This window comes from Pelobates fuscus, chromosome 8 (assembly GCF_036172605.1).
Source record: "Pelobates fuscus isolate aPelFus1 chromosome 8, aPelFus1.pri, whole genome shotgun sequence".
NCBI lineage: Eukaryota > Metazoa > Chordata > Amphibia > Anura > Pelobatidae > Pelobates > Pelobates fuscus.
The window spans coordinates 82,186,721-82,199,663 of NC_086324.1; the positions used below are offsets into that span (position 1 = coordinate 82,186,721).

General features: G+C 47.2%; 1 protein-coding gene across 1 annotated transcript in view; it reads left to right on the top strand.

Annotated features, from left to right (window-relative positions):
- The window catches only part of PIKFYVE (phosphoinositide kinase, FYVE-type zinc finger containing), a 208,584-nt gene that overhangs the window by 55,157 nt on the left and 140,484 nt on the right, over positions 1-12,943 (top strand). Inside the window, exons 6-11 of the mRNA XM_063430121.1 lie at positions 852-1,059; positions 2,204-2,293; positions 2,854-2,989; positions 7,144-7,301; positions 7,671-7,782; positions 12,280-12,427. Of these exons, the coding sequence (XP_063286191.1) occupies positions 852-1,059; positions 2,204-2,293; positions 2,854-2,989; positions 7,144-7,301; positions 7,671-7,782; positions 12,280-12,427 (852 nt within the window). The remainder of the gene's footprint in view (positions 1-851; positions 1,060-2,203; positions 2,294-2,853; positions 2,990-7,143; positions 7,302-7,670; positions 7,783-12,279; positions 12,428-12,943) is intronic.

The following is a 12,943-nucleotide window of genomic DNA, read 5'->3' on the forward strand; positions in this document are numbered from 1 at the left end:
TCATTATACACACACTGTAAATAAATATTCAATTAATATATTTTTTTTAGGATCTAATTTTATTTAGAAATTTACCAGTAGCTGCTGCATTTCCCACCCTAGTCTTATACTCGAGTCAATAAATTTTCCCAGTTTTTTGGGATAAAATTAGGGGCCTCGGCTTATATTCGGGTCGGCTTATACTCGAGTATATACGGTAGTTATTCTGCTGTATACACCTCTAGTAAACAATCTCTGGAAATTAAAATATTAGCATGCCAACCTTTGTCCAGCTGCTTTTGTTTTTATTGGGTATTATGTGGTTAGCTGTTTTTTGAAACTTAAAGGCTCTGAGCACCAGTGCAACTTGAATTCATTTGATGGGTTTTGGTCTCCTTAATATGCTGTATTTTTGCATGCTCAAATCTTTTTATAGTTTTTGCCAGATCATGTCTATTGAAACAAGCAAGGTTGGGTTATTAAAATACTATAAAACTTTTATATAGGTGAGAATTCAGGATATTGTCATCTGTTTGGTGTAAGATTATTATATATAGATTGTCTTTGCTTTAGAAGGAATTGACAAAGGAAGACCAGCGAGTAAAGTAAGCCTAGGATTTTTCAAGTAAGAGTGTTTTGTCTATCCTCGCATTGTGGCTAGTATAGTCCTACTCATACACTCTATTTCTCTCAATAGGCAGCCAATGATAGATTGAGAATTTCAAATTTTTGTTAATTAACACGTTGGCTATTTTAACCTAGAACTTAAAATTCCCTATTCAGTTGATGACCATTTGCAGTTTTATAAATTGGCCTGAAGAGATCATTTTTGGCTACACTCACCTTGCTTATATCTGTGTTTTTTGTAAAAGGTGACCTACGGGCTTGCACTTACTGCCGTAAGATAGCAATAAATTATGCCCATTCTTCGGACAGCAACCCCATCGGTGAAGAACTGAACACATTGTCGGATTCCACCTGCTCACTCTCTGTGCTGGAGCCTGGAGAACCCCGTACTCCAGTTGGAGGAAGGAAGTCCAGTCGTAACATCTTCTTGGAAGATGACCTTGCCTGGCAAAGGTATCATGCAATATTGCTTTAGATTTGGGAAGGGGGATGGGTTCCATGGTACTTCAAAACAAATACATTGGTTACTCCTTTGGTTTCTGTGATTTATGGTTTTCTTCTTTTTGCTAATTTTTTTTATAAAGATGTTTGAAATATTCACATGTTTATCTAGGGCTTTCACAGGTTGTCCTTCTAAAAGTATCACTGCATCGTATCCTTTCTCTTTTAGTAGTGTAGTGAGTCTTTTGTTCCATAACTTAACAATGCATTGGGTTTGTTGTTCTCTGTGGTTTGGGTATTCTTGACACCTGAACATGAGTGCTACCTCTGTCATGGGGGGATCTGGTGGCAGTCTTCAGACCTATATGCTGAGATCTGAATCAGTTGAGTCTATGAGCCAAAAACATCCTTGTAAAAATAGGGTTGGAAGCATCCAGAGGCATTAATTCCTGCATGCAAGAAGGAGCAGACCAGAGAAGGAGATATCTGCCTGTCAGTTGGTAGGTGGCAAGACCTTACCCTGAAAAATCGTGGTAGTGTTCTCTGGTGCTAGTATAGAAGGGATGGTTGATGTAACTGGACCGTTCTAGATCCAAGGTTGGGGACTAGTCTCTCCTGTTTCCATTACAGGAGCAATCAAAGCACCAAAAATGCAGTAACCTATTATAGTGGTTATGGTGTATATAGGCTTATGGGTATTATTCCATTTTTTTACTAAAACATTTCGGAGCAGTTTGACAAAATCTGGGGCTCTCTCCAGTACTTATGGCTTGCCTCCTCTCCAGCAGCATTGATTAAATTAATTTTACACTTCAGCATTACCTGTATTCATGCTGTCCAACCTGGGCAGTAATAGGCTGAGATGAGTGAGCTAATCAACTCTTAGCCTGTCATTGCCAATAGGAATTCTTGTATTTTATCACCCTGCTCCTAAATGTTTTAAGGAAAAACTAAGGGATGCTGCCCCTATTCACTTTGCCCTATAACTACTCTATTGAGCTGTGGTGGTTACGGTGCTTAGACTGTCCAGTTAAAGGTTTCTTTTTAATTTCATAACATGTACATACAGCATTCTCAATGTTTTGCTTGTATTAACTTCTCACATAATAACTTTCGATTACGAGTGCTTTTTGGTTTATCTCTGTTATTTTTTTAGTCTGGTTCACCAGGATGGTACGAAACCCTCTTTGGCAGCACGTTTGGCATCTGTACAAGAAGATGCTGGGAAATCTCCTGCTAGAAATAGGTAAGGGAATATTTTAATATCAGATAATCATCCACTTAAATATGTTTAAAATAAGTTTTGTCACTGTCTGAAAATGATGTGTTCTCATTATCCAATGTATAGGTTTAACTGTGTTATGAATATTAATTAAGATGAATTCAATGTAATTTCATAGCAAAGTTAATACAAATTTTGCTCTGAAGAACTAACAGCCATCTGTATGGGGTATTTACTAAAACTGAGTGGCACTATTTAAGATAGATCGATTTCTCTTGAGCCCCTTTCGTTTCCCTCCACTGATCCGAAATCGTAACTGGGGATAGAGACGACAATGGATTGGTAATTCGTTGTATCATAATCTATGCAAAGGTTTTAGTGATTTGTCAGAATACGCAATCAATCTTTTAACAGCTCACTCACATTCACATGTGGAAAGAACATTTGTTTTTCTAAAACGTGGAAAACATTTTTAGTAGAAAAGTCACAGAATTTTACATAAATATATTAAAAAAAAAAAAAAAAATATATATATATATATATATATTTTTTTTTTTACATTTATATATGGTTTGACTTTACAGGTCTGCAAGTATTACAAATCTTTCACTAGACCGCTCTGGCTCCCCAATGGTACCATCCTATGAGTCTGTCAGTCCCCAGGCTTCTCGGGCATATCAGAAAAATGATGCCAATGAGGAGGAGAGGAAAATACTTCTAGTAAGTGCTTTGCATAGAGACTGTGTGCTATCCTTTTCTTTTTTTTTTAATTTTATTTTTTTACAACTTTCCCTTATTTGTTGGTGTTTTCTCTCTGTAAACATAGCTAAGATCTTCAAATGTACCGTGTTCCAAAATGAAAGTCTGCTTTCGTGTCCAGGTTCCTCTTCAAAATGAGTCTATTGGGAACTCCCCCATTACTGGTTGCATCTTGATATTGTGTGCATATAAACTTTTTTATATTTTATTTTTATTTTTTAAAGGAATAACTTTTATAACTGCTAACATGAATTCGAGCAAATGGTACAAATTTACTAACAAAAAAAATCTCTTTAAAAATATACCCCTCTACTCATCTATTGTTCATTTGTCTGCATAAACCTCTATGCTAACAGTTGAGTGATAGGGGAGAACAGGAGAACCCTCTTTCTTGACAGTCCTTCTGCTCTCTGACATGGCGACTACAGCAACTTACTACATTCTAGTCCTAGTGAGCCTAGCTTGCATACACAACTTTATTATACAGAAATGCTTGTGCTTTTGCCTCCTTACCAAAGTATAGAAAGAAACAAATACAGGGGACAAGCTGCGGTCTTGACAAAGGTCAAGAATAATCAAATGAGCCAAAGTGAGAAGCAGATAAAACCATATATACTATAAACACACTCTTGGGTATGCAGGGACCATAACCAGGCAAGGGAGCAGTGTGAATCCAGATGTTTAATACCCACTAGTAAGGCGCTATTGGTCACATATGAGATGCCAGCAGGTGCGTGATTGATAATGCCTGACTGATGCAGTGTTCCTCTCCATTGAACCATTGTTCAAGTATAGAATAGTATGTGGAGTTTTAAGCCCTGAAACAATACCTTCAAAGGATTAGAGGCTTCACTTAAAATTGCTTGATCACCTCAAACATACCTTTCTCCTATTGTTTTCTCTTCTCTCCCTCTTTCAGAATATGTTCTTCTTTTCTTAATTTCTGATCTATTTTCCTTAAGGACATAAGATAAAGTAGGGCAAGCTTTCCCACAATACTCACCCATTCTATCCGGTCCCTTCTCTGTTGCCTCACAGGATTTTCGAGCGCCCACTGAAATTGTCATAGCTCATTGCTTACTGGGGATGCATAGCTGTGTCCATTTTACACTGTAACCTACCGCTGATTCTGAAAGTGCTTCCCTGTTGCATACTATGGGCAATAGAAGAATGCAGTTATGTATGAGTATCCGGTCCCCTGAAAAAATAAAGAATCAGATATAAATACAAGTGTATTTTATTGCTGAGACTCTTAGGTGTAAAATTAAAGGAGTAAAAAAACAAAATGGCTGTGATAGAGACAATTTAAAATGTGCAGGCTACATATATTACATATTTAGCTTAACTGTAAGATAGGCATAATTAAGTGAATTATACTTTTTAGGAAGGGTTGCTAAACTAATGCTGGTACGATAACTTGGATTCCTTTTTAAAAAAGATTTCCACTGCTCTAGATTAAGGGGAGTGAGCCACCTAGTGGCAAAGACCATGAATTATTTTACAAAAACCTAAATCCATCCCCCTTTTTTCCATTTGTTAGCTTTTTTTTTTTTTTTTTTTCCTTTCTCCGTTATTTTCCTTTAGCCTTAAAATTAACTATCCAGGCAAACAAATATATAAATTTAAAACAAAAATAATAAAAATGTGGACATAGACTTCTACCTGCTGTAATTTATGCCGTTTCCTCATGTCCAGTGCAATGAGCATTACTATATATGGTGTTCCTTTATAGCTAGCCCATGTGGTTAATTACATGTTGACTGCCTCTACAATGACATACATGCTTGAGCATCATTTTGTGCATTGTTGATTCTTAACATTTGGACTTGATGGACCTGTGTTTCTGTACGAACTACTGTGACGGACCGCCTGCCACCCCAACTGGGTGCCTCCGTCAAACGATGCTCCTAGTGCTTGCCAAGGACCATCAGCACCGCACTCGACATCATAACCACCGCAAACCCCCACCAACCGCCGCAGCTTGGTTGGGGTTTCGCCATCCTCCACCCACCCTGGACCCAAAACCGGGCTCCAGCTTCCAGTGGGTGAACCCCTCCTTAGTTCAGAGAGCAAAACAGGAACAAGCTCTTACAAGAGCTTAGTGATTATACTTTGGGAAGTATAGTGATTATAGCAATCCCCAGAGTGTAGGTAGTTTTCCAAACCCCCAAACATGAGCTGAAACTTCATGAAAGGTAGAACAAGTCTGAAGGTTTTTTGAACAGCTTGAGTTTTTATACAGTTGTTCCCCACAAGGTTTATGCCCAGGTGAATCTTGTGGTGCACAGGACACAGAATTAAAAAACAAACAAAAAAAAAACAATAAAAACAGTCTTACATGCAGATACTCACATACAGTGTACACAATCCCCCCTCTCCCATCTCCTCCCCCTCCCCCCCCCCACCTGTGATACAATTAACAAAGGCAATGGGCTAACTCAATTAACGCTAAACAGAACAAACATGCGTTTTTACAAACCCCAAAAAGTACCCTAAAATACAATATATCCCCACAAGTCACATCCCCCGATAGCCCGGATATGGGTGAACAACATATCCAAAAATCACCCAGATCAGTTCAGGAATTTCCTGGAAGTCTTATTTTTGGCCCAGGTGCACATGGTCCCATGTCCAGTTCCATACACTTGACGACAAAACACTGCTGGACAATTTTAGATGGCCGCCACATGTTTGAATCTGTTCCAGTTAAAAGTCCAAGGGGAAGAAACAGTACTTTTGAACATGGGTTATCACAGGGCCCATAGTCCCAGGGTAGGAGGCTGGCAAACAGGCCTCTCCAAAAACCTGTGGCGAAGTTGCTTTCGTCACTACATTGATCAATCACAACATTAAAGCCACTAAGGGGTGAAGTAAATACTATTGATTATAGCATTATAATGGGACCTGTCAAGGGGTGGGCATCAAGTGTTCTTGAATTGCATGTATTTGAAGCAGGAAAAATGGGCAAACGAAAATATGAGTGACTTTAACAATGAGCAAATAGTGATGGCTAGACGACTGAGTCAGAGCATCTTCAAAATGGCAAGTCTTGTGGGGTGTTTCCAGTATGTGTTGGTTAGTAGCTACCAAAAGTGGTGCAAGGAAGGACAACTGGTGAACCAGCATCAAGGGCAAGGGCGCCCACGGCTCATTGATACACGTGGGTAGTGAAGGCTAGCATATCTGGTCTGATCACACAGACGTTCCACTATAGTTCAAGTTGCTGAAATGCTTAATGACCATGATATGGCCATGATAGAAAGGTGTCGAACACAGAGTGCATTGCAGTTTTCTTAATATGGAACTACATCACTGTAGACCGGCTAGAGTGCCCATGATGACCCTTGTCCACCACCGAAAGCGCCTTCAATGTGGAAGAACTGTATTGTGTAACAATGGAAGAAGGGCGCCTGGTCTAATGAATCACATTTTCTTTTAGATTAGGTGAATGGTTCAGTGCATGTGCCTCATTTACCTGGGAAAGAGATGGCAGCAGGATGCTCTATGGGAAGAAGGCGGAGGAGCAGAGTCGACATTATGCACTCTGCGATCTTCTGCTAGTAATCCTTGGGTACTGGCAGATAGGTTGTACTTTGACACGTACAACCTATCCAGAGATTGTTGTAGACCACAATCATCCATTCATGGCAATGGTGTTCCCTAATGTCAGTGTCCTCTTTCAGCAAGATAATGCACCTTGTCACACTGTTAAAAAGTGTTGAGGAATGGTTTGAGAAATATGACAAAGAATTCAAGGTGTTCTCTTGTCCTCCAAATTCCCCAGATATTAATCCAATTGAGCATCTGTGGGATGTATTGGAACAAAACTGATCTGTGGAGGCTCCACCTTGCAACTTGCTGGATTTAAAGGATCTCTTGCTAAAGTCTTGGTGGCAGACACCACAGGACGGCATCAGAGCTGTTTCTGCTGCACAATGGGGACCTATATAATATTATGCAGGAGATTTTAATGTTGCGGCTGACAAGTATATGTTTTGTCTTTGGTTATGCACAGAATGATAAAGCCATTTCTTGAAAGGGCCAATGATGTTTGGTAATTGCATGCAAATAGATCTTGACCTATGAAACCTAAAACTTTAATTTTGCGTCTTTAGGACTCTGTGCAGCTTAGAGAGCTATGGAAGAAGATTTGCCATCACAACAGTGGCATGGAGTTCCAGGACCACCGCTACTGGTTGCGAACACATCCTAACTGCATTGTTGGAAAGGACCTGGTTAACTGGCTAATGAGAAATGGGCACATAAACACTAGGTAGGTTGGGTAACCTCTCATGTACAGATATTCATATACATTTATTTTTTAGCATGAAAATACATTACTCGGAATCTCTCCAGCTTGAACTTTACTTGGGAAAAAGTGCAAAATAAATAAATTCTGAATGTACAGTAAATAGTATAGACTTATGATGTTTGAATAGGTTGTGCTATCCCAACAGGCAGTGCTGCTCACTTTTTGCACAATTTATGTAGAGGGTGACACCTAATAGCAAAATTTTATATAGTGCTATACTAAGTAAGTGGGGAAATTCCTACTTTAAACCTTATTTGAAATAGAATTGCTTTGTCTGTCTAAGTAGTAGACGAGAACCTGAATTCATATGTATTTTACTATGTTCCTTAGAGCACAAGCAATAGCCATAGGACAAGCCCTTATGGATGGCAAGTGGTTGGATTGTGTCTCCCATCATGATCAACTTTTTCGAGATGAATATGCCTTGTACAGACCTCTTCAGGTACGCATATTAGTACAATTTTTTTGATTTTTTTTTTTGCTTTTGTCAGGTACTCTGAAAGTTTGTGAAAAAGTTAAAAAACAAAAAAAAAAGGTCTATAGATTTTTTTCTGTCAAGGTCTATAGATTTTCTCTGTCAAGCACTTTGTACAAAATGGGAAGATTGGCTATTTAGTGATATATAATTCCAGTAGAGAAGCCAGCACTCGAGGAGTTTTTCAAAAGGTAATACGTTTAATCCAAAAGTTTCAGTTCACATATTTGAACTTTCTTAATGAGATATATAGCGTCAACAAATTCTGTGGCACTTTACAATGGGTGGAATAACAAACATGTAATTGTAACCAGTTTGACGCACAGAAACAGAGGGGTTGAGGGCCCTGCTCAATGAGCTTACATGATATAGGGAATGGGGTAAATTGACACAAAGGGTTAGGGAAGTAGATTGGTATAATAGTATTTAATGAAGTCTTAGTGTTTGTCTTTTTGGAACAATTAACAGTTTAATTGATATACTTTTGTGAAAGTGAATTTTCAATGATTTTTTTTTTTGAAGGAGTGGAGACTGGGTGAGCGTCTAATGGAAAAGGGAAGGGAGTTCCACAGGAACGGTGCAACCCTAGAGATATACACACACACGTGGGGGGCGAAGGGGGGAGTGACCGTGGGCTGTGAGGGGGGGTGACCGTGGGCTGTGAGGGGGAGCGAAGGGGGGGGTGACCGTGGGCTGTGAGGGGGGGCGAAGGGGGGGGGTGACCGTGGGCTGTGAGGGGGGGCGAAGGGGGGGGTGACCGTGGGCTGTGAGGGGGGGCGAAGGGGGGGGTGACCGTGGGCTGTGAGGGGGGGCGAAGGGGGGGGTGACCGTGGGCTGTGAGGGGGGGCGAAGGGGGGGGTGACCGTGGGCTGTGAGGGGGGGCGAAGGGGGGGGTGACCGTGGGCTGTGAGGGGGGCGAAGGGGGGGTGACCGTGGGCTGTGAGGGGGGCGAAGGGGGGGGTGACCGTGGGCTGTGAGGGGGGGCGAAGGGGGGGTGACCGTGGGCTGTGAGGGGGGGCGAAGGGGGGGTGACCGTGGGCTGTGAGGGGGGGCGAAGGGGGGGGTGACCGTGGGCTGTGAGGGGGGGCGAAGGGGGGGGGTGACCGTGGGCTGTGGGGGGGGGGGCGAAGGGGGGGGTGACCGTGGGCTGTGAGGGGGGGGGGCGAAGGGGGGGGGGGTGACCGTGGGCTGTGAGGGGGGGGGCGAAGGGGGGCGTGACCGTGGGCTGTGAGGGGGGGGCGAAGGGGGGCGTGACCGTGGGCTGTGAGGGGGGGGCGAAGGGGGGCGTGACCGTGGGCTGTGGGGGGGGGGCGAAGGGGGGCGTGACCGTGGGCTGTGAGGGGGGGGCGAAGGGGGGGGGTGACCGTGGGCTGTGAGGGGGGGGCGAAGGGGGGGGGGTGACCGTGGGCTGTGAGGGGGGGGCGAAGGGGGGGGGTGACCGTGGGCTGTGAGGGGGGGGCGAAGGGGGGGGTGACCGTGGGCTGTGAGGGGGGGGGGGGCGAAGGGGGGCGTGACCGTGGGCTGTGAGGGGGGGGGGGCGAAGGGGGGCGTGACCGTGGGCTGTGGGGGGGGGGGGCGAAGGGGGGCGTGACCGTGGGCTGTGAGGGGGGGGCGAAGGGGGGGGTGACCGTGGGCTGTGAGGGGGGGGGCGAAGGGGGGGGGTGACCGTGGGCTGTGAGGGGGGGGCGAAGGGGGGGGTGACCGTGGGCTGTGAGGGGGGGGCGAAGGGGGGGGTGACCGTGGGCTGTGAGGGGGGGGGGCGAAGGGGGGGGTGACCGTGGGCTGTGAGGGGGGGGGGCGAAGGGGGGGGTGACCGTGGGCTGTGAGGGGGGGGGCGAAGGGGGGGGTGACCGTGGGCTGTGAGGGGGGGGGGCGAAGGGGGGGGTGACCGTGGGCTGTGAGGGGGGGGGGGGCGAAGGGGGGGTGACCGTGGGCTGTGAGGGGGGGGGGCGAAGGGGGGGGTGACCGTGGGCTGTGAGGGGGGGGGGCGAAGGGGGGGTGACCGTGGGCTGTGAGAAGGGGGGGGTGACCGTGGGCTGTGAGGGGGGGCAAAGGGGGGGTGACCGTGGGCTGTGAGGGGGGGCAAAGGGGGGGTGACCGTGGGCTGTGAGGGGGGGGGGGCAAAGGGGGGGTGACCGTGGGCTGTGAGGGGGGGGGGGCAAAGGGGGGGTGACCGTGGGCTGTGAGGGGGGGGCAAAGGGGGGGTGACCGTGGGCTGTGAGGGGGGGGCAAAGGGGGGGGTGACCGTGGGCTGTGAGGGGGGGGGGCGAAGGGGGGGTGACCGTGGGCTGTGAGGGGGGGGGGCGAAGGGGGGGGTGACCGTGGGCTGTGAGGGGGGGGGGGGCGAAGGGGGGGGTGACCGTGGGCTGTGAGAAGGGGGGGGTGACCGTGGGCTGTGAGGGGGGGCAAAGGGGGGGTGACCGTGGGCTGTGAGGGGGGGCAAAGGGGGGGTGACCGTGGGCTGTGAGGGGGGGGGGGCAAAGGGGGGGTGACCGTGGGCTGTGAGGGGGGGGGGGGCAAAGGGGGGGTGACCGTGGGCTGTGAGGGGGGGGGGGGCAAAGGGGGGGTGACCGTGGGCTGTGAGGGGGGGCAAAGGGGGGGGTGACCGTGGGCTGTGAGGGGGGGCAAAGGGGGGGGTGACCGTGGGCTGTGAGGGGGGGGGGGGCAAAGGGGGGGGTGACCGTGGGCTGTGAGGGGGGGGCGAAGGGGGGGGGGGTGACCGTGGGCTGTGAGGGGGGGGCGAAGGGGGGGGGGGTGACCGTGGGCTGTGAGGGGGGGGCGAAGGGGGGGGGGGTGACCGTGGGCTGTGAGGGGGGGGGAAGGGGGGGGGGTGACCGTGGGCTGTGAGGGGGGGGGGGTGACCGTGGGCTAAGGGGGGGGGGTGACCGTGGGCTGTGAGGGGGGCAAAGGGGGGGGGTGACCGTGGGCTGTGAGGGGGGCAAAGGGGGGGGGTGACCGTGGGCTGTGAGGGGGGGCAAAGGGGGGGGTGACCGTGGGCTGTGAGGGGGGCAAAGGGGGGGGGTGACCGTGGGCTGTGAGGGGGGGCAAAGGGGGGGGGTGACCGTGGGCTGTGGGGGGGGGGGTGACCGTGGGCTGTGAGGGGGGGCAAAGGGGGGGGTGACCGTGGGCTGTGAGGGGGCGAAGGGGGGGTGACCGTGGGCTGTGAGGGGGGGCAAAAGGGGGGGGGGTGACCGTGGGCTGTGAGGGGGGGGGTGACCGACCGGTGACCCTGGGCTGTGACGGGGGTGGTGTGACTGGGGGTAGGGGTTACGGGGCGTAGAGGGGGGGTTCATAAATACCTTCCCTGGTGGTCCAGTGGGCGCCCTCTCTCTTCAGTCTGCAGCTCAGCCGAGAGTGATGAGTCTGCAGCTCAGCCGAGAGTGGTGAGTCTCGCGATCTCCAGTCAGACAGAGCGTTGCCGTGGTAACCCGCAGCAACACTCTGACAGGCTGGAGATCACGAGACACCTCAGTCTGCAGCTCACTCCCAGACTGAAGGCTGGATCTCCGTCAGGGCAGACTAACTGGAGGGGCCACGCACCCGGCATCATAAAGGGCAAGCCGCCGGGCCCACTCCAATGTCGGATCCTCTGTCATATGGTTGTGATACAGGGGTTAGAGCGACATGAGTGCAGATAAGCAGGTTTGATAGATTATAGGCACCATTCTTGCAGAGGGTTGTAAATATCTTATGTGAAGATCGGAGAGCGAGGGGAAAAAAACAAAAAAAAAGCGAACAGTGCAGGAGATGGTGCTAGAAGGAGGGAGTGTTAATATAAAGAATGCATGAATTCCCATCCAAGAGTTACAGGATATGCATGAAGGACTATATCCAGCATACACTATAGGTTCATTGGGTCCCTAAGGGCCCCCCACGGGCCCCCCACCCGCTGGGCTGAAGGGGTTAAAACCCCTTCAGCTACTTCCCTTTCTCCAGCGTCAGGCTCCCTTGGCGCTGGTGACCTCTCCTCCCCCTGCCAACGTCAACTCAGAAAGCGCATGCGCGGCAAGAGCCACTCGTGCATTCAAACCGCCCATAGGAAAGCATTACTCAATGCTTTCCTATGGACATCCAGCGTCTTCTCACTGTGATTTTCACAGTGAGAATTGCGGTAGCGCCTCTAGCAGCTGTCAGTGAGACAGCCACTAGAGGCTGGATTAACCCTCAGTGAAACATAGCAGTTAAAACTAGAGGAACCTGGCACCCAGACCACTTCATTGAGCTGAAGTGGTCTGGGTACCTATAGTGGTCCTTTAAGTGTTCTTAACACATATTCAGAAATGTTACATCTCTATGCCTATCCCACAAACATAAGTTGTTGTGTTTTTTTTTTGGTTTTTTTCTTCAACCTTGGCATTCAGGTCCAAACACAAATTATACTGATAAAAAAACACTTTTAAATAAATCTTTATCTAATTCATACTCCTTTAATTTCACAAAACGCACTTGCTTTTTCCATTGTAGAGCACTGAATTCTCTGAAACGCCTTCGCCTGACAGTGATTCGGTGAATTCCGTTGAAGGGCATTCAGAACCTTCATGGTTCAAGGACATAAAGTTTGATGACAGTGACAATGAACAAATTCCTGATGAAGGGGAAGATAATTTGACCAGTAAGTAAATTTATTTTACTTTACTAAATATTTGATTTATTATTCTATTCAATTTTCATTGGCTCTTTACAACCAATTTGTAAATGTTTTTAATGTGATTAATTGATCCAAGTCTGACTAATCCGTTACTAAAATTAGTGTTTCCTTTAATTTACCAATGACTTAAAGGAACTCTATAGTCACCTAAATTACTTTAGCTAAATAAAGCAGTTTTAGTGTATAGATCATTCCCCTGCAATTTCACTGCTCAATTCACTGTCATTTAGGAGTTAAATCACTTTGTTTCTGTTTATGCAGCCCTAGCAACACCTCCCCTGGCTATGATTGACAGAGCCTGCATTGAAAAAAAAAAAAATGGTTTCACTTTCAAACAGATGTAATTTACCTTAAATAATTGTATCTCAATCTCTAAATTGAACTTTAATCACATACAGGAGGCTCTTACAGGGTCTAGCAAGCTATTAACATAGCAGGGGATAAGAAAATCTAAATCAAACAGAACTTGCAATAAAGAAA